General features: G+C 35.3%; 1 protein-coding gene across 1 annotated transcript; it reads right to left on the reverse strand.

Annotated features, from left to right (window-relative positions):
- Positions 1 to 6,256: 6,256 nt before the first annotated feature.
- Positions 6,257 to 26,969, reverse strand: LOC125675680 (probable cytochrome P450 49a1). Its single transcript, XM_048913464.2, has 11 exons — positions 26,864 to 26,969; positions 23,231 to 23,296; positions 21,466 to 21,623; positions 20,746 to 20,974; positions 19,947 to 20,125; positions 19,590 to 19,782; positions 16,965 to 17,145; positions 16,297 to 16,460; positions 12,626 to 12,707; positions 12,292 to 12,510; positions 6,257 to 6,677 (listed from the first exon to the last, which is right to left on the reverse strand). The coding sequence occupies exons 1-11, from the start codon at positions 26,896 to 26,898 to the stop codon at positions 6,549 to 6,551; spliced, it is 1,635 nt and encodes a 544-aa protein (XP_048769421.1). The 5' UTR covers positions 26,899 to 26,969; the 3' UTR covers positions 6,257 to 6,548.
- Positions 26,970 to 27,636: the final 667 nt, after the last annotated feature.

The following is a 27,636-nucleotide window of genomic DNA, read 5'->3' on the forward strand; positions in this document are numbered from 1 at the left end:
GCATTTGTTCTTAAATAGCAGACATCAATCTAAGAGGTGACGGCCTGAAATATAAATGTCAGATGATATTCATGCATGATATAGCAGACATTACTATTAGGACAAGTTAAAGTACACTTAAAAGTAGAATTAACTTAAATGAGAGGCAGGTGTCTATATGATATAGGTCCAGTCAGTTTTAAAGTCCATGAAACCCGTTGTTCTATAATTAATGGCTCCCTTTGTACTTTAAATTGAACTAAAAGTTCATAATGGCCATCCTGATTTTTCCGCGATTTTGTTTCAGCCCTGACTGCTTTTCCGCGAAAGGTTTTAAATACAGGTTATGTGTAATCCATAAGCAATTACATCGCTTGGGTTTGAATTTACTATTAAAGAACTCTAAATATAGGGTACCCAAGTTTTCCGATGTAAAAAGAATAAACCAATATATATATATATATATATATATATATATATATATATCCAAATGTGAAAAATTGCCTCAGTGATCGGTAATCAATAGGCAAAATATTAAATAAAATATGACAACACGTTCTATATATATCTCTATAATAAATCTACATTACTGCCAAATTTCATCCCGAAATTCCATATACTTTCCAAGATATTTAGAAATGAATTCGGAAAAATGTCTATTATTTTTGGTCGAATTTCGCTAGGCCCTGGCACTATACGATTATACAGAGTGTTTGAGCATTGCAACAAGCTATTACATGTACATAGAATGTGCAGCATTAGATATCACCTTTAGATTGAATTTCTTACCCGAATTCATAAACTGAAGTGCGTAATAGTTCCAAGTCACTGAAAATTGTAAAACCGTCTGCATTTTCACTTATCACAGCCATTTTAACCGGTGCAACTAATGACCCAAAAGGATTAAAGGACCCATAACAATTCAGAGACTCAAATACTGATTGTTATCAATATCAATTCATTATAGTACATACATTATGCTAATGCAAAGTGAAGATAACGAACAGTGATCAATCTCATAACTCCTCTAAGCAATACAAAATAGATAGTTGGGCAAACACGGACCCTTGGACACACCAGAGGTGGGATCAGATGCCTAGGAGGAGTAAGCATCCCCTATTGACCGGTCACACCCGCCGTGAGCCCTATATCCTGATCAGGTAAACGGAGTTATCCGCAGTCAAAATCAGTGTGCCAAGAACGGCTTAACAATCGGTATGAAACATGTCAGACAGCATTTGACCCAATGCGAGGTTGTATTGACGAACTAGATCGTTATAACGACCATAGAATTTGCGAAATGCTGACTTCAATCGAGACTGTTGAAACCCCTGTACCATCAACTTGTTTTATAAAGATACAAATGTCTTATTATTTCTATTTTATCCAAACCCCATTAACACAGGTGTAATAATGATGTTTATTTGGGTTGTAATGTAGATTGATTATGCATGATTCTATTAGAATACAGATTTTATACCACTTGGTTTATTCTTTTAACACCGGCGAACTTGGGTACCCTATATTTAGAATTCAATACTTTTACTCTTTAATAGTAAATTCGAACCCGACTGTGGTGTAATCTACATTCGATACCTCATTTTTGCGTTAGACATCAAACAGTTGGCGATATATATCTCTACTTACCAGTTCTACTCAGTAATGAGTGTTTTACTAATATATGTCTGTATGTAAGGTGAAGATAACGAACAGTGATCAATCTCATAACTCCTACAAGCAATACAAAATAGATAGTTGGGCAAACACAGACCCTTGGACACACCAGAGGTGGGATCAGGTGCCTAGGAGGAGTAAGCATCCCCTGTTGACCGGTCACACCCGCCGTGAGTCCCATATCCTGATCAGGTATGTTACATGTATATGCAGGACCATATTGAAGACTAGCATTATTGCTAACTATGTCATTATGGATAAATGAGTATTATAATTCAAACTTATGTTGCGATAAAAAGTTACTGCTTCTCGCAATTCATCCTGGTCAGCAAAAGGTTTCAGAGGTCATGGAAATTATTCATAGGGAAACAAATCAGGGTAGAAAAATCAACGTTTTAAAAAAATTGGTATGTTTCATGTTTCTTACCAGCATAGTGTAGGAGAGGGTCTATAAGAATTACATACCTTTACTTTTTAATAGTAAATTCGAACCCGAGCGATATAATCTAACGAAAGAGGTATAACAAATCTGTTACGGTAAAGCAAAGAAAATATAGACGCGGAATACCAATACGATATGTCGCGAAAAAGCAGGGTTGTCGTGTAATACATTTGTACGTGATTGATACCTTTGAGTTAGACACAATCCTAGACGATCTATTTTTAGAACGATGTTGTCAGTTCAATATAAAGAGTATGTAACCCTGTTTATTTGCGTGGGAAAAGGGAAAGGTTTAGAAACATCATTTTTAGTATAAATGACTGTAAACGTTGTGAAAATAAGCAACCATTAAGGTCTCACTAAGAATTCGAAAAGCACTCTACAGAATTACAATTGGAGATTTACATCGGGGTGGGGTGGGGGGTATAACAGTGGATTTCTGACAGCTAATTAACTCGTACATGTGAATTCAGCTCGGCGGTACACCACCAGCATTGGACACTGTTTTTGTGAATACTGGTTAGACCTAATGTAAGTTAATACTTTTTTCATTGATATATTTTTCTGTAAATAATCGAACATGAACTTCTAGGTACTTCTAGGTATTTTGTTTTACACTATGATAGTTTGGAAACATGAGTGATGGTTGTTTGACATCTTTATGCTTGGGGAGTTACCGAGATATGGCGATTTCAATTTAGTGGATTTTCAAAAATATTAACCGTCTTCCATACCACATTCCTGTTTGGTTTACATCCCTTCGAGATATTAGACGATGTATTTCCAACATGCAAACAATGTCTTAGGGAGTAGGGAAAAGAGCACGTTGGTGAGAAATATACACAAGAAATAGAAAGACATTGCAATGTGGAGATTGAAATATCGTTTACAACAACTGACTTATTCTATCCATTTCATTTCATTCATTTCTACACAATATAAGCCTAAATTTTTACACACCTGTAAACTCGATCAAATATCGAATGAACTGTGTATATATGATTCATTTTCATGAAAGTATGTCTTTATCTGATAAATTAGTATTTTGAATGTTTAACTTAAGAAATATAACTTCCAAGGTGAAATGCATGTATACTTACCCACAATGACTTGCTTTCTCGCAATGATTTAACGCAAGGAAGCCCATTAATTTAACGATTAGATAAAACACAAAACTCTTGGATGACTAACTTTCTAGCAAAAATGATAAAAAAAGAAATATGAAATAGCTATTTATTTTTGAGAATAAAAAAGTTTACAGACAAATGTGCGATGATTTTAAATTGTAACATACTCTTAATACCCAAATGCGATGAAGGCAGTCAAAAGAGTTCATCGGGGAAAGTCAAAAACTTTTCTTATTTCAGAACCTAAGACAAAGACTCCATGTGACTTGGAATATTTCGTGTGAATGGATGGAAACAAAACACAATTCGTAAGATTGTTCTGACGAAATGGTAATGAGACAAAAAAGAAAAGCTACGTCATTCTCAGATATGTTTCTTTAGGACAAGTACCGCTACTATCCGTGTCTTTCTAACACCTGTAATTGAATTGGAAAATTAACGGGAGTAAGCAGACACTTTTACTCGCACCACATTGCCTACAACTCTATTGAATCTACAAACATTAGTGTGATCACTTGACACGATGTGTTTATTCTTCTTTCGTAACATTTAGGAAATATAAAACAGGATATATTTTCTGATACAGAAAATCGAAACAAATGGAAACTACTCAACGTGAAGTACATCATAGTTTTTAATCAAGGCATTACTTTACCCTGTCAGCTGTCCATGCATTCAGGGAATGTAATACAAGTTAATTTGCGAGGTACGGGAAAGCACAGAAAGTGTTCAAGGAACGTTCACATCATCTACAAGCCTTTTGTCAGTTTGGAAAGCTTGCCTTTGTGTCTAATGATACATACACAGCTATGAAAAAGTATGTTTGAACGAAGTTTGAAAAAGCAAACTACACAGATACATGATTTCTTCACAAAGGGATTTCAATCAAAAATAGACTGCGTATTGTCAAACTATGATAGTATGTATCTCAGTCTGCTTCCTCCGTATAAAAACACTCTTCGTGTGCATGTTTTAAGAGCCAATTATCAATCCCGCATTTGGAATACCGCTCATGAAGCATAAGTCAACATTAAGAAATAAGACGTTCCTTCCACTGAAAGGAGTATTGGATAAGAATTGGAGACTCCAGTCATACCATTTTTAAATGGACAAAAAGGCCAATCCTATCAGTTGAATTCATCAACACAATGAGTAATTTCCCTGAATGAAACGCGAAGATAACAAACAGTAATCAATTTCATAAAGAATACAAAATTAAGAGTAGGGCAAACACCAGATATGGGATCAGGTGCTTAGAAGGAATAAGCATCCCCAGTTGACCGGTCATACCCGCCATAAGTACTTCATTGTATATCTTGATCAGGTAAACGGATTAACCCGTACTCCAAACCAATTTGCAGAGAACATCTTAACTTGAGACATCACACAACATTTGACCCAATGGCAGATTGTATTGGCAAACTAGATCCTTATGACGACTATAGAATTTGCGAAATGCTGAATCCAAACAAGACTGTTGAACCCCTATAACATCAACTTGTTTGTTAGTAGCCTGTCTCAATGTACAAACTGACCATACGCAGAACAGGCTTATACGTATAGAATCAGTTGAGAGACTTAGTGGGTCAAATGCTGTCTGACGTGTTTCATACCGATTGTTCTTGGCACACTGATTTTGACTACGGATAACTTCGTTTACCTGAACAAGATATAGGGCTCATGGCGGGTGTGACCGGTCGACAGGGGATGCTTACTCCCCCTAGGCACCTGATCCCACCTCTGGTGTGCCCAGGGGTCCGTGTTTGCTCAACGATCTATTTTGTATTGCTTATAGGAGTTAAAAGATTGATCACTGTTCGTTAGCTTACCTTTCATGCACCATTCGTAGGTGATAATGGAATATTCTTACATAAATTTGGGAAATTGGCAATGGCAAAGCTTAAGTCACCCCGTTTGCCATGAAGTTTGATTCCTGAAATATCTAAATTTTCTTCAATTTATTATCCACAAACTGCTGTGAAAACACAGTACATTACATAGAATTATCTGTGACGTCAAAAAGTTATAGCACTGTAAACAATTATTATATATTCGAGATACAGTTGATGAAGAATAATTCAGTCTTTCACAAGGTATTCTAAAATCAAGAAAACTTATTGACACAAGCGTAAAATATCATGTAAATCAAACCATTTAGTAACAAATATGTTTTTATAGATGTATCAAATCTTATTTCTTCCTGCATTCAGTCCTTTACTTCATTGGGGCAAGTTAAGGTTATTGTTCACATTTAGATAATATCCGATTCAATTCATTGTGTTATGTAGTTTGATCTCAATAGAAATGAAAAGAGCTCATAAGTAAAATATATTTAATTACAAAATATAAGTATTTGCATTTCTAACAAACATATATTGATATTTAAGAAGATGATAATAAAATTGTGCTTAGCATTAGCCCTTTGTAGGTACATGTAAGAAACACGATCACATTTCAAAGACAAAAATAGTAATTGTATTATAGCAATACAAACATGACATGCTTGCAAGTTTAACTATCAGGACATTCGAAAAACAGCTTACAATAATGAACTAAAGTGAAGCAGCTTGTTTTACTTTTACATAATGTAATTAACTGTAGTCACCCTGTTCCAAACCCATTGTTTGCTCTCTCTCTCTCTCTCTCTCTCTCTCTCTCTCTCTCTCTCTGTATATATATATATATATATATATATATAAACTGTTCGATTTCTTGTTTTTTAAATTACACCGAAGAACCGTAGAGCGAAAGCGCTCTGGAATAAATGTGAAATCTTCATCTAAATTGTTTTCTATATATTGCCCATACCAATGACCAATGCCTTCTTCTATTCTAATATATATATATATATATATATATATATATATATATATATATATATATAAAAGCACTAAAGTTCCAACAATATATATATATATATATATATATATATATATATATATATATATATATATATATATATATAAAGTAGATTGTACATGTATTTGCATTATTTTAGAAGAAATTAATCCTTCGTAAAAAATAAAACTGAATATTTTTCATAAGAAAAGGGTCGCTCAGAATTATATTTGGAGGCGATACAAAGTTGTGGAGTTTATAAGAATTCGTGGGGATTCAATTTTTGTGGATACCACTATCTAATGAATACCATCCCATTTCAATAAAGAGAAACGTATCCACATTCCGACTGAACTGTAACATCTGGAAAATCCACGAAAAGTGCTACTCACTAATTCAAGGGTATTAGAAAAACATGATATAAACTTAAAGAATATAAAAAATCTCTCCCACGAAAAAGAAGCTTGCCGTTTGTTTTAAGGATAAAATCATTTCGTCTCTGTCCTTGGTTTGATCACCAAACTAACAGCATGTTTTGGAGTTGCAAATGTACGATATCTGTATTCCATGTTGTGATTTGTCCCCGGTGGAAGTCTGGCTTCAAAATGCTGAAAAAACTATAACGAAATAAGAAATTATCAACATGAATGTACAGATGGAATTTTTGTCAAGAAATACATGGGTAATTCTGCAACTTGACCAGCAATTGACTGTTCTGTAATCTTAAAAATTGATTACACATTCAGACTTCTAATTACCGCTGATTTGAATATATATATAAATGACTAAGTTTCAGCAGGGACGTAAATATATATTCACCTGTGACTAAGTTTCAGCAGGGACGCAACTTTGCGATTTCATAATTAAGGCATCTTTGTATGAGGCAAGAAAGTTGAAGTCATTACCGCAACAATTTTATGGCTTTATAACTATTGAGTAACTTTAAACAATGTAAATTGCTGATTCACATGGATAAAGTTCAATGGTATGTTACACCATAGACTGTAGTATGGTAAAATGATTTCTTTCCATTGATCCGGATCGTATTTAATAACTTTCGTTTTATGGATGATTATCTATAACATTTCTTTAACCAAAAAAGAGTCACGCTGTGCTGAATTTCATGTTAACGTAGTTACATAGAGGTGAGATACATTTGTATGTGTTTTATTTTGACATTTTACGCATTTGTAACGTATAAGACTCTGAAGTTATTCATGATCATTGTGGTGGTGATATTGTGTTGTGGCAATTATATCATGATGTGGTAATGTCATAATAGACATTATAATGATAGGGCTCAAACAAACACGTTCAATGATTTTATCAGCTAAATGCAACAATGTAAAACACTGTTTAATAGGAACATTTAAAGAGACGATAATGAAAGTTACTGTTAAACAAACAGTGAAATCATGAACAAACTCAGAAGAACAACCATACAACTACATGTCGTAAAAATTAAGTTTGATATTGGTTAAAACAGTGTCAGGATAACAGATTCAACGCCTGCGCAACATTCTGACTTGGATAGCTGAAAATGTCTGGATCTGACACTCGCTGGTCAAACAATAAACAAAATTATATACAAGAGCAGATCCTCAATCATTGGCCAAAATATAGGTTACGATCAATTTTATGCTGATTCTAAACTTCTACGTCATGCAGTTTCATGTACATTTTGCAGCATCCTATCATAACGTGCAACACACTATTTTCCCAGTTCACTCTCGTTTAGACATGGTACAACTTCATGTTGTTTCTCAGATGATTCCACCCTTCATGATTCCACTGTTGTTGATGCTCCTTCGAAAGCAAACGTTCTTATATTAAAACAGTTACATGTTTGGTCTGAGCAAAAACAGCTCAGAATCCTTAGCCTTCAAGTCTGATAATCTGAACCTGATTGTACATACTGTAAATTGTACTCAATAAACCGTTCCAGAAATAAATGTCTTGTTTTGTGTGTTCAACTGTTCATGAATCTTAATTCTGATACACAGCAATCAGATCTAGAGACATTTCTTCTGTTCTCAGTCTCTTTTAAAGTCAGCATTTCGCAAATTATATGGTCGTTATTACGATTTAGTTTGCCAATACAACCTATCATTGGGTCAAATGCTGTCTGACGTGTTTCATACCGATCTTGGCATACTGACTACGGATTACTCCGTTTATCTGATCAAGACATAGGGCTCACGGCGGATGTGACCAGTCAACGTGGGATACTTAATCCTCCTAGGCACCTGATCCCACATCTGGTGTGTACAGGGGTCCGTATTTGCCCAACTCTTTATTTTACATTCATTATAGGAGTTTATGAGATTGAACACTCTTCGTTATCTTCACCTTATATTAAAGAACTTTAAGGAATCCTTTGAGTTGAATGCTAGGATATTTGTGTGTTCATATATCTTTACCAGATAATCAAACGAGTCAGATAAGAGTTCACCTCCCCAATCTCAGCATACATTATTTCAGTTCTGTTCACATGCCTGATTTAATTTCATAGTTCATTGAATTGCCGGTAAATCCATTGGTATATGTTTTTTAAACATCTTGGCATCGTTTTCCTTTACAAGTTACATGGACTTAGCATCTACTATGTTTCCTATAGTTGAAACAAAGGAATGTATAGCCTTTTTCATTGCCTCTCCTATACCCTCAACTGGTCCTTTGCCATAGCCGGCATCCAACAATTTCCACGACCCTGAATCCACTTTCGAGATAAAAATTACTTTGATAAAAGTTCTGTCTACGTCAATACTGCGTGATTAGTCATTCGCTTCTGATGTGCACGGTGTCAACCTAGGTGTTCTTTTGCACATGCGTTCAGATTACAGTAGGACCGTGCTTGTTATTCGACATGGTACAAAACGAAAACATCACATCAATGCCAGTGCTACGTGCGACATGAATCTGGCGAGTTCCAAAGCGGACATCCTTATTTTTTTATCGTACTCGCATTATGAATTTCGGAAAAGTCCATTTGAATTACGCCTCGTCGTCTTTTAGATATTTCCCCGAGTCGTACGAGAGTTTAATAATGTTGCGTGTATTATTATATAACGGCATATTTTTGGCATGCTTTCATTAAAGTCTTGACGCAACAGCATAACTGAACCACTTTCTTCTTTTGGCAGTCATTGATACTGTTGACATATTTTTATCTACATTATCTCCTTTCTGTATCCCCTCTACGCGTCGTCTTGTTCAATATTTTCATGTTTCACGTACTTGTAAACCGCCATTGTTATCTTTAAATGGAACCGTTAACTGCATATATGGTTCACATTCTTTGTGCATGCATTTTTGTAGTCCTCACTGCAGCTTTTGGGGTGAGAATGTTAACATCTTGTTTAGACAAAATTTTCAGGACCTTGAGTTTGTCTATCAGGTACTGTATATTTTATCTTTTATCAGTGTGATAGGGAATTGTGGGCATTCTTGTTACTATACTTAACATGTAAATTCATCAAATTGTCATTTAGATACCTCTTTTGATTTTGTGGCGTGATGAAGTCTGCTGTCGTACAATTATTATCCTCTCACTGCAAAACTTTATTCACGCTTTTGCTGTTCTACACGGCAATTTCGCTCCACTTTTCTTCTACAATGAGTTCCTTCCTCTGCCTTCCTTCATCGATCAAATGCTAATTTGTTTGCAAAAATATTTTTAAGCGGAACTTCCAAATAAGTTTTAATTATAATACGTTTGTTATAATTTCTGGGATTTTTCTGCTTTTTTAAATTCCTGTACTTTTCTTTTATGCAATCTACTGCAATGTGGTGAAATACAAGATGACATCTGAATTCTTCTGTTACATCTTATACCTCTAAAAGCTGATCAGCTGTCTATCTAGGAATATTTTTTACTATTTCGTACAGTATGCTTTTCCTTTCTTTGCAAACCTTTTATATGCTTTTCAGCTATTCTTTCCACTAAAGTTTTATTTCCACTTGCTCTATTTCCCTATATGCTTTTGTTCTATCATTTCCAGATTTTTCTCTATTGTAGTGGTATCTAGCCTCCTTGCTGTTGTTTCTGTTGGAGATTTGGTAAACGTGTTCATTCGGTCGACCGCTCGTGATATTAGTTTTTTATATTATTCTCTTGTGTCTCTCGTTCTTCCTCCAGCTCTCCTTTTACCTCTTTCATCTCTTTCGGACAAATCCTCGTTTCCTTTTATGCATATAAGGAAAAACAGTTGGAAAAAACTTGATTCAGTGGAAAAGAGAGCTGAAAAATATATCTTATATGAAAGGTGAAGATGACGAACAGTGATCAATCTCATAACTCCTACAAGCAATTCAAAATAGATAGTTGGGCAAACACGGACCCATGGACACACCAGAGGTGGGATCAGGTGCCTAGGAGAAGTAAGCATTCCCTGTCGACCGGTCACACCCGCCGTGAACCCTATATCCTGATCAGGTAAACGGAGTTATCCGCAGTCAAAATCAGTGTGCCAAGAACGGCTTAACAATGGGTATGAAACACGTCAGAGAGCATTTGACCCAATGGTAGGTTGTATTGACGAACTAGATCGTTATAACAACAATAGAATTTGCGAAATGCTGACTTCAATCGCGACTGTTGAAATCCCTGTACCATGAACTTGTTTATCAGTAGCTTACCTCGATTTAAAAACTGACTATACGCAGAACAAGCTCTTGCATATCGAATCAGTTGAGATATATAAACACCATATGTAGGTGATAATGGAATATTGCTACACAAGTATGGGAAATTGACGATGGAGAAGCTGAAATCATCCCGTTTGTCATACAGTTGAGTTGTCAGTTTGCCGTTAATGTCTACTTTTAATAAAATATCTAAGTATGAAGCAGAAGTGGACGATTCTGTGGTGTCCTTCATTTCGAGCACACAGGGATATATCAAATCGACATATGAATGAAAGTCATTATTGTTAATAGACAAAACGTCATCGATATATCTAAATGTCGAATTGAAGGCCACAGTGAGGGATTTTTTCTTCTCACGTAGAAGTTTTTGAATAAATTCTGATTCATATGAATATAGAAACAGGTCAGCTAACAAAGGAGCAGAATTCGTGCCGATGGGAATTCCAACAGACTGTTGGAAGACCTGATCACCAAAGACCACGAAGATATTGACAATGAGGAACTCCAGCATATTTTTTATTTCAACTTCAGAGTACTTGTGCGTGGAATCAGAGTGGTGTTTAACAAAGTAAGTTTTTGAATGACTGATCACTAGATATGAATATTTCCGTTTTCCATTTTTGTTGAAGACGCAACTCTCTATATATGATGTCAAAAAGTCTAGTCTTTAATTGATCGTGAGGAATGGCCGTGTATAGTGTTGAAAATTCATAGGTTTTAATGTTATTGATTTATATGAAAAAAAGATTGATATATTAACATATTTTGCCATTTAACAACAATAATGTCTAAACAGTTGCCAGTAATCAATGCATATTTGGTCAAATATTCTCGGGACATGGCTTGCTGATATAGTTGAATAATTACCCATATAAATAGCTATAAATCTATCCATTTCATAATTTAAGGTGGGTCGATCCTCATGTGACTTACATGTATCAATATTAATGGTTGTATTACTTTCCATTAAATATAGTTTAGTCTAATCAATAACCATAGAAAATGTGTATGTTGCCACCCTTTTAAAGATGTCAGACATACAAAAACAGAAGTATATATCAACATAAAAAAAATCACACATTTCAGTTAAACATCATGATGAAAATTAATAAAAACTTGTTGAATTGAATTTTTTGAAATTTCAACAGTGTAAGAAAATTGATAATTCATAGATATATAAAAATTAATTGTGGATATTAGGGAAATCATTGTGTCATAGACATGCAGTTGAAGAAATTCCAGCATAGAAGTTATTGCCCTTGACAACATTTTTAAAATTATAAATAACTATTTTTTTATGGAAAATAAAAACTTTTTCGGCATCAAAAGTTTACCAAATTTTTTATCTTATTCAGTGAAAAAAATTCCTCTGAAAGATATATTTCAATCATGCGCAAAATTTAATTAGATAAAGATTTTGCAAAAACTTATGACATCACATGAGGATCGATCAACCTTAATTGTAGTTGTGTTTATCGCTCTTTTTGCAAGCATAAGAATCTTTATATGCGGTAATAGTATTAATTAGATACATCTAATCAATTAATATATTTTCATGATTGTGCAGCTGAAGACCGATCATACCTTTGCTGTGATGACATACATCTCTGTTTCTGCAAATCGTTGTCCAACACAACTTCTAGGGCCAAAACCAAATGGAAGGGTGGCAAAAGGATTCGTGTTTTTGTATTCGTCACTCAAGGATTTATCATTCCGTACAAAACGCTCAGGAAGAAAGCGTTCTGGGCTTTTGAAGAATCGAGGGTCTTCGCACATATTCTGTAGGCAGGGAATAATTTCTGTCTGCATAACATAACAGTGAAAATATGAGCAGTGGTCTTTTTTCGTAATATGAAATATACGAGAAAATGAATACGTCTTTACATTTGTCTACAGAGTGACGGTGTGTTCCCCTCACCTTCGCAGGAATGTGATATCCCCCAATGACCACATCATGGTCCAGACAGCGGTACATTCCCGGTGACGTAGGGACATAAATCCTGTCATATATCAATAAAGGAAATTTATTATCATTCAGTCTCCTAACAATCTGGAACATGATAATCAAGAAATTTGCATATATTCATGCAGGATGAATCAGTGGGGTCAGTTTAAATTCCCTTAATCAATCTGTTAATTTGATTTCGTCAATAGTTATTTAGGTACAATCACTTATTTTATATATCAGTAGAGCATTTTATATAAAGACTCGTTGCTTCTGAATCTTTTCTGACTAGATTCAATCTGTGCAAGTAGTGTTAATATTAATATCAATAAATGTTATCAGTATTGAATAAAAAACTGCTTCCTGCATCATTAGAACAGAATGGACATTATAGATAAAGTGAAAATAACACTGACAATGTTCGTATGCTTGATGCTTCCAGTTTATGCTAGTGTTATTCCAAACTGAACATATTTTAGTGCATTGAATGTCGACACACTAGATAGAATCCAGCTTGATACCATTCAAAATTATAACACAGCATATGATTGAATTAATGGTCATACCATTCAAGATATCGTTGAATGTGTTTGTCACATCTAGAATTTAACCAAGGAATTCGGAGTGGACACCATAATTTAACTTTTATATTTCTTGGTTTCTGGTGATTTTTAGCCACTCCTATCTCTTAATTTAGTATGAGAAAAAAATATCTTGCTGGAGGCTTCAACTCGACGTTTAATCTATTAGTAATGATCATTTTCATTCATATGTTGATTCGATATATTCCAGTGAACTCGAAATAAACGACGCCACGGTCTTCAAAACATGCTTCAAATTTGGATATTTATTTTGCCCCATCGTGAATATGGCTGGGACATATAGTGTTTGTCATGTCCGTCTCCCGTCCTTCTGTCCCTCTGTCTGTCTTTCCGTCACACTTTGCGTTTAGCTCTGTCTTTAGCTTAATTTCAAAGAAATCATTCACGATATTTCCATCACATCTTACATGTTGATACATATTAGTATCATTTATTCAACTGCATCAATATTTGTACCTTGACCTTTCCTTTGATCTTGACCTCACTTTTTCATATTTGGTGTTTAGCTCAGTTTCAAAGCAACTACAGTGTATATACAATATTTTTATAAAAACTCTTACACTGATACATATTAATGGTAGCTATTCAATTGTGGCATTAATAAAGACCTTGACCTTCCCTGTGACATTGACCTTCCCTGTGACATTGACCTTCCCTGTGACCTTGACCTCATTATTTCCTATTTTGGTGTTTAGCTCAGTTTCAAAGCAATTAATGAAGACAGTTTTTGTTTAGTCCCTTTCTGAATATGGCCAGGGCCTATACTAGAGGAGCGGATTTTCAAATCAAATAATTAGATTGTTGTTTGTCATGTCAGTTTATGATATCCATGTATGTAAATGAGGATCAGCATTTCATGCGAGTATAATATTTTTTCTTTTGTTTAAAGTAATTTTAAATAATTATAACATTTTTATTGATAACTAGGCAACATTTAACGAATGCAAAATTGCTATTTATCTTTATAGCAATTTTTTTTTAGTTTTGGTAAATTTGAATAATACTCAGAGTGAAATGAAATGGTGATACTTCATTTTTAGTGTAAAGATAAAAACATTTTGAAAAAGGGTGACTTTTTAAGTAGAAATTATGCATTAGATTGAGGAGGGGGGTATTAGAAAGGTTTTCCTTTTTATCTATGTGGGCTATGACTTGTAAACAACTGAGATTTAACTGTATTAAAGCTTTTAGAGTTAATAACAATAGACAAGAGTGTTTCAAAGGTTTTCTTTACATTGTATACATTTGTGATATGACTTAAACATAATTCAAATTTACCTGTATAAAGGCTAGCACCACACCAGACTAAGTTCACTAAAGGTTTAAACCCTGATACTAACACAACAATGTGAATTCCCTATTGTGAAAGCGCAGTATTTCACTTCTAATTAATGATAAGGTGAATGAAAAAGTGTGCAGCAACTTTCCCTCTCCAATGAAAAGCTATGAAGCTTTTTACACGAAGAAGATATATCCCCTTCAGTTGCACCTATGGTCATCCTTAATCTGCATAATTTTCTTTACAGAAAAAAGGGTTCAGTATTTAATTTTTTTCAACGAAATGAAAAATTTCAACCTATTTTCCATTGTAAATGGTGCAGAATATCAGGCCATGAGAGGATACCATTATTCCGTGGGTTTTGGTTTAGCTCACCTGAGCCAAAGGCTCAATAATGTGAGCATTCCTGATCAAAACTTTCCGTTGTTGTAAACTTTTCACATTTTCACCATCTTCTTTAAAACCATCCGGCCAATTTCAACTACACTTGACACACACAACATCCTTGGATGAAGGGAATTCAAGTTTGTTCAAATGAGGGGCATTGTCCTTCTCCAAGGGGAAATGATAGCGAAATAGTGAAAATACACATTTTTTTAAATTCTCTTTCTCCAGAACCAGCAGGTTAATTTCAATCAAACTTGGTATAAATTATCCTAGGGTGAAGGGGATTCACGTTTGTTTAAATGAAGGGTTATGTCCCCTTCAAACGGGAGATAACTTTAAAAATGCAACAATAGGGTGGGGTCATTTAAAATCTTCTCAAAAACCACTGGGCCAGAAAAGTTCAAATTTACATGAAAGCTTCCTAACATTGTGCAAATTCAAGTTTGTTAACTTTGTGGTCCCTGGGAGTAGAGTGAAGTCACAATAAGGAATCAAAGTTTTTACAGGCAAATATATAGGAAAGTCCTTCTAAATTTTCTTCTCAATAACCACTAGTCCGGAGAAGTTCAAATTTACATGACATCTTTCTGACATAGTGCAGATCATGTTTGTAAAAAGCATGGTCTACGGGGTAGGTTGGGGCCACAATAAGGGATCAAAATTTTACATGCAAATATATGGGGAATTGTTTATATATGGGCCAAGGTGACTCATGGGCCTCTTGCATTACAAATGTCACATTGGGAGGGGCATTCATGTCATATTAACATATTTCTACTTGAACATAAATGGTGATAGCAAATTAACAACTCAACTTTCTAACAAACATCCCGTTTGTTAGAAAGTTGAGTTGACTTCAGCTTCTCTATTGTCAACTTCCCATATTTATGACGCAATATTCCAGTTATCACCTGTACATGGTGTTTATGAAGCTCAACTGATTCGATACACTCGAGCATCTTCTGCACATACATGTAATCAGGTTTTAAATCGAGGTAGTTTTTTTACAGGGGTTTCAACAGTCTCGTTTAATGTCAGCATTTCACAAATTCTATGGTCGTTATAACGGTATGATTTACAAATACAGCTGGCATTAGGTTAAATGTTGTTTGAAGTGTTTTATTCCAATTGTTAAACCGTTGTTTACATACTTATTTTGACTACGCATTTCTCTGTTTACCTGATCAATATATAGGGGTCACAGTAAATGTGACCGGTCAACAGGTGATCCTTAGATTATCACTGTTCGTTATCTTCAATTTTCATTGAATAGACAGCGAACACATGTGAAATATGTCCCAATGCCAAATATATCAGGTACCATGCGAAACAAATCGTATATAATATAAATTACCTTAATTCATGTTTACGCTCACCTCATCGCTTCTCTGACACAGGCTTTCAGGTAGGACATTTTTGCCAGCGCCTCTTTTGTGACGTCATTTTTCCCGCACACTGTCATGATTTCCTGATGGAGTTTTTCTTGCTTGTCAGGATTCTTTGCCAGTTCGAACCACAAAAATGTTAAAGCATTTGAAGTCTGCAAACAGCATAATTATATCCCACTGAAATACTCTTCTTTTCGTGTTTGAAAAGAAATCAATATTCATCGATTTGGTTCAATGAATGATATTGAAGAAAATGTTTTGAAACCGAAAGAGTGTATTAAAATTCAAATACACTAAGTTCGCAAACAAACAGAAACAGATATGAAAGGTGAAGATAACGAAGAGTGATCAATCTCGTAACTCCTATAAGCAATACAAAATAGAGAGTTGGGCAAACACGAACCCTTGGATATATTAGAAGTGCGATCAGGTGGCTAGGAGGAGTAAGCATCCCCTGTCGACCGGTCACACCCGCCGTGAGCACTTTATCTCGGAGTTATCCGTAGTCAGTGTGCCAAGAACGGCCTAACAATCGATATGAAACACGTAAGACAGCATTTTACCCAGTGATAGGTTGTATCATATTAATAACTGCTAACAATGTATTCTTTTTTCATATTATAATCAATCAACTGTACCATATTTTGTTCACTTACTGAATCAACTCCAGCAAAAAATAGATCCATCAGAGTTCTATCAACCATCTTTTGCGTCATTTCTGGGTGACTTAATAATGAATTGAGCAAATTCGGCTGTTGGAGGTATTCTTCCAACTTCCCTTCGTTTTTCGCATTTTCTAGCTTTTCCAGTGCAACTTTTATCTCAGCGTGGCAAATGCTAAAAAAACACAACGTTAACTTTATCATAGTTGAACTGATTCCACAATAGCACTTTATACCGTGGGGATCCGGGTTAGAATAGGTCCTCAGTACCCCTTGCTTGTCGTAGAAGGCGATTAAATGGGCAGGTCCTTCGGATGCGACCGCAAAAACCGAGGTCCCGTGTCACAGCAGGTGTGCTACGATAAAGATCCCTCCCTGCTCAAAGGCCATAAGCGCCGAGCATAGACCGAAATTTTGCAGCCCTTCACCGGCAGTGGTGACGTCTCCATATGAGTGAAATATTCTCGAGAGGGACATTAAACAATATTCAATCAATCAATCACTCTCACAGAACAGTATTTACCTCCGCTAATCATTGAAGAGTTCCAATACCAAATGTTTGACACTAAAAGGGGGATTATTACAATCTAATTCCTATTTAGATCCGATATGATTCCCCATGTGTATGCAATTCGTTCCAGAAGGATATAATACAATCACATCGATGTTCACGTTCTAGTGACCAGAGGTCAGCAATAATCAGTCCATCAGAACACGACTAATATGGTATATCTGTTAATTTCTGTGTTTACGTTTTGTTTGCACATTCACAGATCTACATATGTGTATGCATGTAGGTTGGAATATTTCATCAATTAATGGTTCAACTGGTACATGTGAAACAATTGATAATGTATTCATGTCACATTACAATCTAATTCATGTAATTTTACAGAATGCGCATGTATGTATTCACGCGTAATCAAGCACATTTTATTTTCCATCAAGGATTCCGAGAATAATCAGTGTTGTGCATAAATGTACCTCAGTTTACTTCCCACTATTTGACGTCATAATAAAAAGTAGGTCACGGCGAATACATGTAGGTCTACAGTTGCATCGCGCGGAAAATATCATGATATTTACTACCGCTATCTAGCATCAAGTTGTTTATGTGTAAATAATGATTTTTCTTCAATTTTTATATATAGTATGCTCTATGGTAATTTTGATATCATATAGTAAATTTTGAAATCGCCCCAAATTCGAAGGATGATCGATACTTTTTATTAATATTAACGATGCTAGGAATTATTATATTTTTTCCGAGGGAACCCGGGTTAGAGTAGGTCCTCAGTACCCGTTGTTTGTCGTAAGAAATTACTAAATGGGGCTGTCCTTCGGATAAGACCGCAAAATCCGGGGCCCCGTGTCAGAGCAGGTGTGGCACGATAAATATCCTCCCTGATCAAAGACTTAAGTGCCGAGCATAGGCCTAAATTTTGCAGCCCTTCACTGGTGACATCTCCATATGAGTGAAAAATCCTCAAGCGGGGCGTTAAAACAATATCCAACCAACCAACCAACCCAAACATCTTACACTTTATCTCCCTAACTACTTTATATAGGCTATCATTTATGGAATCTTCCACTTGCTCCGAACGATTATGGAGTCACATGACTTTTATGATCATGTGACGATAAAAAGAGGGGTCCTTTCTGGCATATCTAATATATCTAATTCCGTCTAACTTGTGTAGCGACATGGATTTGAACGACATTTTTTAAGTGTCATTTTCAATAACTTCTTTAAAGTTCGGGTAACCTCAACACTGCTGCGATTTGAACCTCTACATGGAGTGGTCCATGCACACTGTGAAGACATGCAGGTCTAATAGATGAGCTATACGTAAGCTCGTAAATCACGTATGTTGGTTTGTCTGTATACATGAATATGAAGCTTCTTGCAAGTTAAATGGATAGAGGGCAGACACAAATATTTCATTTCAAATCTGTTTCATGATTTTTGACAGCTGTTATATCACAGTAAAATCTTAATTACATGCAATGTTCTTAAAAGTATAACATACAACATCTTTTATCAAGAGCTAGTAGATCGATTGACCTCCTAAAATGGGAAGTGCTGATCTGATTGGGTTGGGAAAGGTCCAATTTTCATCATCAAAACAATGTTGACAAGACTCATATGTTGCCTTTCAGTAGCTTCTGGGATGTCAAAGGCGGATCCAGCGCCGGCGCCCCAGGCGCCCCCCTCCCCCGTTTAAAATTACAAACGCCCACAAAAGAGCAAAAATATACGTATGTAGACGTTATATGTTCATTATCTAAGTGAAAAAGAACCCACTCTCTTATTTTTTCAATTTCGTTAGCTTCCGGGGCTTCGCCCCCTGCACCCCCATCAGTGCAAAGCTTCAAGGCAACCCCAACCTTTTACTGCGCCCCCCCCCCAACCCGTTATGAAACTCCTGGATCCGCCACTGGATGTATCTCTATTGGAAGACCTCAAATGACTAATAGTAGGTACATCTACACACGAGCATGGTCTACAGAAGATAAATACAATTTGTTCCGGTATCTTGTGTAACAATGCCCAAAATTCAGAAAATTTCCCATTTCTTATAATTCGGGTTACAGTAACGCTTGATTCAATATCCTTACCTACAAACATGATCTGCTCCTTTCTCAAATTTTCTGTATGATGGTGTCGGAAAGAAACGATACAATTTAACTCCACTTATACTCTTCAAGTCTTGTTCCATGACCTCCAGAACGTCGTCTAATAACTGGATGTTGATTATGGGCTCCTTATCCAGGCATCCAAGACGTCGATTGAAGCATAGCATGCCCACACCTGGAAAAAAGGGTTATCAATTTCGTTCAGACTGTCAACATGATACTCAGCAGACATTGACATGAGCTATTATTTGTAGTCAGCAGACATTGACATGAGCTATCATTTGTAGTATTTTACCTAACATTTTAACTAATTGAAATCCATAGATAATTTAGAATTACTTTCAGAGGCGTAATTGGAAAGAGCTTCTCTGAGGTTGTCAATTGTTCCGCCATTTTTGTATTTGTCTACAAAGTCGTCTGCTACACTTGACAGGGTGCCCACGTATGTTGCTACAGCAACGGGCCTCAGAATCAACTCCTGGGTTGGCTTACGAAGCTTAGCCCAGTCTTCGCCATTTCTTAGAAATAAAAGATGATTAAGAATCCAGTCATAAGCATTTTATACCTGTATTTTCTTTGTACTTCACTGGATAGCAGTGTATATGTGTTGTAAATTTCAATAACGTTTATTAAAGATATTTGCTCCTCTCACTGCCTTCACGTACTCACTAATATACATACAATGTAATTAAACTTTTTTTTAAATGCCTTTAATCTATAGTAATATTCAATATTTGGATGAGACTATCCATATATTTTGTAATGGAATGATGGATGATTTTATGTTTCATAGTGTTTTTTTTGTAAATTGTATTTATCTCAAACTTAACACATCATACATACATATGCATCTTTATCTATATATACTGTTACAGTGGAAAACCGTTTACACTTGGAACAAGTAAAACAAATGAAATGTCTCTGATAATGTTGGTAAAATACTTTAATATCTTCGTTATAAAAATGCATGAATTGATTAAATAATTTCATCCAACAGACAAACTCCATCCAAATTTTAACACATTTAATAAAAGCTATCATCAATTTTTCATGAAAATATCTGGAGGCATTGTTAACAGACTATTGATATTGATGCATGTACAGGTTTAATGATCCGCCATACACATGTCATACTTACAATGTTACCAGATTTTGGCCCAGATTTTTCTTTTCACTGTATACAGCCACGATATCCACAACAGGGCGGTACGGGTATTTCAACTTTATTTCTAGAGCCTCTTTTGCGAAATCCGGGTGAAAAAGAAGCACTGTCCATTTGAAACGTGTCGATTTTATTTTCACAATATCACCATATGTCTTTTGGAGACCGGTTAAATACTTTCTCAAATCATAATCTGGAAAGCAACCTATAAGAGCGCATGACTATAAGAATCAAATCGAAGATTGTCTATTCAAATATCAAACATGTATAAGAATTTAGTTATTAATGATTATCATTAATAATTACTTATTACGTTGTATTCATATTGATAAAGAATTAAACTATGCGGTGATTACGAGAGTTACTTTCTCCAAGGTGCCTCCATTTGGTTTTCTTTTTTATTTGTGTGTGTGTGGGGGGGGGGGGGGGGGTCTTTTGTTATCAGTATTACATACATTGTATAAAACTATACGCGTTTTCTACAAACATCAAGAATGATTGGTCCTAGTATCTGGAAGGGGAAGATGCAAAATTTATCAGGAGGTCCAAAATCCAGGCACTGTCGATATTGGAGATGGGGGTCTTGATTGTCTAGTCTTTACAATGTACTTTTTGATCTCCAAATCACAGTATTGATAATATTTCAGTTGTATTTACATCATAAGAATTCGAAATGTTTCAACTCAGAATACGTACCTAAAGACTTCCCCAAAAGAAAATTACCAACAACAGGTAATGCAAATTTTCCTGTGGCTCCGGGAACTTTTTCAAATGGTTTCACTCCCGGGGATTCGTTGGAGAACGCAGCTGTAGTTTGTGTAGAATAATTTCGGAATCGCAAAATTCTGAATAACCTGTGTAAAATCCGTATGAGGGATGCATATACTGTATGTTCTTATCAAACCTAGCTACAGGTCATTTCACAATTCTCAAGGAAATCCTAGAATCTATGTAGGCCCCTATATGTACTTGACTAAGCCGCATCAACATTATCATGTCCATCATCAGAATCATCATCATCACAATCAAATGATAATTTTGGCGGAAGTATTTCGAATATTGAACATGATGCGATGAGTTTGATTAGATATAAATACATCCCACACTGAAAAAATTAGTTATTTTGATTACAGAAAAAAAAACACTCAACGCAATATGGAAAAAGAATTAAAGTGCAACAAAAATTTAATTCAGGCAAACTTTATTTGAAAACAATAATTTAGACAATGATTTACTTCAAAAATACTGGCAAGTTACGATGGATTCTGGTCATACTCGTAAGTGATACTAAATATACACAATACATGCATGTAAAACATGTGGGTCGTAGACGTTACTCTTTCTTGTTTACAATAAGTGTAACGTTTAAATGGGATCTGGGGAAACTTGAATGGTAGGGACTTCGGTGGAGTCAAAACGAATATTTCTAATTAAAGAAAGGAATCAAAATGCATTTTCAATATGTGCCAAAGAGTCTCCCATAGTTGGGACATACATGTAGTAATCCCTGGGTCAAGGACTTTAATGTCAGGGCGGGGCTCTGTGGTTCATATAAGGAATATGAAATATTTCTTTAAGATTCTTTCTATAAAATACTGAACACCAAAGAGTTAGACTGAGCATCTAACATAGAGTTCTAGTTATGAAGGGTTGGGTCATCTACCGAAACTATAATTTCGTGTTCTGGTCAAGAGTCGGGTTCCAGACTATGTAGATCATCTAGTGAAAAATACTAATCTTTAATACTGTGAATTAAGCTAATGACACAAAGTAAGATCCCCTGCAAACACGGTCTAGATGTTATAGAGTTTAAAAGAAAAAGAATGTTCCATTTCAAACTGAAACCATTCTATCATATATCTGTCCATGAGAAATACACGTTATGATCATATTGTTCAGATAATGGATAATGGCGGGTGTACTTCGATATAAAATGAGAAAATACAGTCATATAGATAGCATCGTATCATTATCACAAGATCCCGTGGAAATCCGGGTTAGAATAGGTTTTCAGTACCCCTCCCGTGGGGATCCGGGTTAGAATAGGTCCTCAGTACCCCTCCCGTGGGGATCCGGGTTAGAATAGGCCCTCAGTACCCCTCCCGTGGGGATCCGGGTTAGAATAGGTCCTCAGTACCCCTCCCGTGGGGATCCGTGTTAGAATAGGTCGTCAGTACCCCTTGTTTGTCGTAAGAGGCGATTAAATGGGGCGGTCCTTCGGATGAGACTGCGAAAACCGAGGTCCCGTGTCACAGCAGGTGTGCCACGATAAAGATCCCTCCCTGCTCAAAGGCCGTAAGCGCCGAGCATAGACCTAAATTTTGCAACTTTTCACCGGCAATGGTACATGTATGAGTATCCATATGAGTGTAAAGTTCTCGAGAGGGACATTAAACAATATACAATCAATCATTATCACAAGAGATATTTTAAATGTATGAATTTAACAAAGAAAACTTACCTCCTTTCAATAACCTTCATGTTGATTTCATGAAATGGAAAACTACGTGGTGATACGTACCAAACCCTAAAATTAAAATCACACAATAAATAGCAGGTTTAGGAATTTGTCAAATTAAAATCTTAATTATAAATAGAAGGTTTAGGAATTTGTCAAATTAAAATCTTACAATGAATAGAAGGTTTAGGAATTTGTCAAATTAAAATCTTACAATAATTAGAAGGTTTAGGAATTTGTCAAATTAAAATCTTAATATAAATAGAAGGTTTAGGAATTTGTCAAATTAAAATCTTACAACAATTAGGAGGTTTTAGGAATTTGTCAAATTAAAATCTTACAATAATTAGGAGGTTTAGAAATTTGTCAAATTAAAATCTTAATATAAATAGTAGGTTTAGGAATTTGTCAAATTAAAATCTTACAACAATTAGGAGGTTTTAGGAATTTGTCAAATTAAAATCTTACAATAATTAGGAGGTTTAGAAATTTGTCAAATTAAAATCTTACAATAATTAGGAGGTTTAAGAATTTGTCAAATTAAAATCTTAACTATAAATAGAAGGTTTAGGAATTTGTCAAATTAAAATCTTATTATAAATAGAAGGTTTAGGAATTTGTCAAATTAAAATCTTATAATAATTAGGAGGTTTAGGAATTTGTAAAATTAAAATCTTACTATAAATAGAAGGTTTAGGAATTTGTCAATGTTGAAAGTGTGACGGTACATATTGTCGTCCGGCATAGTTTCCATGCGAAGTACAGAAAGGATTCGGGCGTACTGTGAAGTTGGAACACGATGATTATTTGCAGGTCAAACAAATTTAGGCTTACATGTATGCTCGGAGCTTACGGTCTTTGTGCAGGAAGGGATCTTTATCGTGCCATACCTGCTGTTGCACGGGGCCTCGGTTTTTGATGTCTCATCCGAAGGACCGCCGCATTTAGTCGCCTCTTACGACAAGCAAAGGGCACTGAGGACCTATTCTAACCCGAACCCCCATAGGAAATTGAAAAAACGTCTTAAACATACACAGCCCAAGAAGATCATTCCGAATATAGGATTGATTACGCCAATCTGGTGCACATTTGCGGATAAAGTTGTCAATTCAATAACATTTACAATATTTTGAGGGCACGAAGCACATGGTGATCCGCGGACAGTCTCGTGGCATTAATCGTTTACAGCATAGCCGCCTAAGATATGGTGTTTAGTTTGTTATTTCATTTAGATTTAATTGAATCTATACAATGCACCCCTTTTATATTCGACATGTACTATGCAAATGGAAATTTTTAATGTTGTTTATTGTAGAAAGCAACGTAAATGAGCTATTCTGAAATGATGATTAAAATGCATTTAAACAATGGTTCAGCAGTCCTTCACAATCAAAAAGTTTAAAACGGCGCTGCATGGATCTGAATCTCTCCCGTAAAGAGATGAAGGGGTCAATTACGCGATATTTCTAAATACATCCAGCAAATTAGACTTCGTTTGTGGTTAGCAAACAGTAAAGATGTTCAGGGGTGTGAAAGTTTGCTAGGGAATACTGCATATTAAATTAACTTTGTATATATATTTACATACGCGTTTAACATATCCGTTGTCACCAAACATACATGTATATGTTCTTATTTTTTATTAATTTAAAGGACACATCGCATGTTTTTAAACTTTTTAATTTTTTCAGCAAAATTAATTCATTTCATGCCTAAAACAACTTTACATGTGTTTTAAATGAAACAGTTTGCGTAGTTTTCGAGTTTGAAAGCGATGAAATTCAAATCTTGCGATATGCATATTTTCTTCGATATTTTACGCGCCATTATCTGTGACGTCATATGTGACCTCGAGCGAGAATATTTGAAAACAGTTGATAGCCATTTCATAAACAGATTAGATTTAATTGACAAACAAACAATTATCACATTAACAGCTTGTAAATAACACTGCATTAGGGTGTTTTGTGCCGTTTAAGGGTGTACTTGCTGTCAGTAGAGAGGATTTGGACTGTGTTTTTTCCAATTTTCGAAGGAAGGTATGAGGGACAAGACGTGAATATTTTTTGTCGGCACAACGACTTTGCCATAAAACCCCCCAGTAGAATTTGTCCCTGTACTTTTTCAAACAAGCACTTGGACAAAGACGTAGATAAACTGCGAGAAAATGGTTCTATCGAAGCTACACACTGTTACATATAGGCCTACGGCATATGCTTTCGTTCTGCTCTCGAATTCAATACACACTCGCACCAACTGACTTTCACCTTGTAACAACATATAGGCAGAACTTTGCTAGCAGTGTCTACCAACTGGTAGTTTTAAAAAAGAAATTTTAAGATAAAAAATAATTGAACTTTCAATTATAAATAATAAAATATTATATTTTCCGACTTTGAATTGAATTATAATGCTTTCATTTTTTTTAAGGAACGCATACGTGTTAACAACAACAGCACGCCGCGCTCCCACTTCCTAAGTAACAACGTGTTGATAACAAAAAATAATGATTAGGCCTAATAAAATTGTTTTAATAAAATAATTTAAAAGTATTGTGATTTTCACAATAAGTTTGATCATTATTATTATTTTTTTTTTCGAAATGCACCCGTGACAGTAGGCCTAGTTGTCGTAATCGTATTATAATTTAGGCCTATCTAACTTCTCCATAAATAAATTTAATAATAATTGCACTGTTTATTTTAGAAAAACAACAACGCTAATTACAGTTGTTTACAGAAATGGCATTACCAAATTGTGTTTAGACAGTGATCCCTGGTAAACATTATTTACTCGCAAATTTATGCAGATTTCATACTCGCTTTTCTCGCTACATTTGGGTCGCTATTTGTATGCACTGGTGGCTAAAAGATATAAGACTCGGGGAATTTGTCGACATCGAAATAAATGTTATCCATGGTAAATAAATTAGGCCCCTAAAACCCGAGTTTTTAAAAATATCTAACACTACTTTTACAACAAGTTGATCGACGAAGGTCGCATATGACGTCACTGTACCACGTGACTACCTATCTAATTAACTAGGCTTTTTGAAATCGGGGCTTAGATTTAAGTCCGTATTGTGGCTAATTATCGCAATACTTCAGCGAACGAACTATTACAATTAATTTCTATAAGCATAAGGAAGACATAATGCATATAATTCTGTATACTTTGAAAACACGAGATGTGTCCTTTAATTCATCTGTAAATTACTACGAAGATTACTCAAATTTTGATATCTCCATTTGCATTAGATTGTTACAGTCAAACTGGAAAGAAAATGATACCGTGCAAATTCGTATGCACCACTATACTTATTTTCTTCCTCCGTTGGCAATAATATGCTTCCGTAATTTTGTAACCTTTCCATTACCCTTTACTGCGGAGGTTCATTATCCAGGACAAAAGACAGCTGTTTTTTTTAAATTCATTCATTAATTGTGGTTTCATGATAATAGTACTTCGGATTATGTTACGATGTTTTCCAAGTAATTGATTAACACATACCAGCCATTCATGTCAATCATCTGTAGTTTGAGGGTATTTTACACACACGACATGGATAAATTAGAGGAACATAAATGTGTTTTTTTGTTGTTGTTTTTTTTTTTACCTCTACAATGTTTATCTTACCTTAAAACATCAAGAGACAGGACTGAATAAATCATGTACTGTTATCCACCATAGATTTGAATACTGCACTGTGGAAGCCGAGAAATGTCAAAAACTTGAAATTCTAGAGTAACACATAGATGTGGATTTTTAAGACCGAATTCTCTCTCTCTCTCTCTCTCTCTCTCTCTCTCTCTCTCTCTCTCTCTGGGTGGGTGGGTATATGTGTGTGTGTGTATTTTCGGGTTATATTGAATCTGTGAACATTGGTCATGATCACACCCTGATAGGACAGTTCTTACTAGATATGTTCAACAGGAATGCCATCGAGGTCATGGTTTCTGTCAAACACAACATCTCTACTCTAATTGGGCTAAAGGCAGATTTTGTCAATTACTGGGTTCTAAGTTCATGAAGAAATTTTAAATGGTACTTTTTGACAACTGCAAGAAGGGTGCCAGACTTCAACGTTTTGGTTGATTTCGGTTCCCCGAGGATAACATGTAGGTCTTTTTGGATCACAAACCGGCGAAACTTTTGTTAAAGATTTGTTATAAGGTTCTGGAATATCTGAGCTAAAAGTGATGAGCCAGTGTCCATCATTGGTTTGTTCGTCACATGCTTGTGCAGAATCTAAAGCTGTTTTGTATGGACGATGTTTGGAGGATGCCATGATTGTAAACAAGAAATTTCAGAGTCCTAGCTTCCCTCCTGTCTTGGAGTGCCAACAAGAACCATGTCAAGCGGATTTCCATCAAGACAAACACCAATAGCATACAAAGAAATTATACACA

Source organism: Ostrea edulis, chromosome 3 (assembly GCF_947568905.1).
Source record: "Ostrea edulis chromosome 3, xbOstEdul1.1, whole genome shotgun sequence".
In the NCBI taxonomy this organism is placed as follows: Eukaryota; Metazoa; Mollusca; class Bivalvia; order Ostreida; family Ostreidae; genus Ostrea; species Ostrea edulis.

What these genes read in the sequence shown, in the direction of transcription:
- LOC125675680 (XM_048913464.2), bottom strand. Translation starts at nt 26,898, where the DNA reads ATGATTTATTCAGTCCTGTCTCTTGATGTTTTAAG. An exon ending in TCTTTTGGGGAAGTCTTTAG is followed by an intron (nt 20,975 to 21,465) that starts GTACGTATTCTG and finishes GCGCTCTTATAG; the next exon opens with GTTGCTTTCCAGATTATGAT. An exon ending in GGAGCAGATCATGTTTGTAG is followed by an intron (nt 17,146 to 19,589) that starts GTAAGGATATTG and finishes GTGTTTTTTTAG; the next exon opens with CATTTGCCACGCTGAGATAA.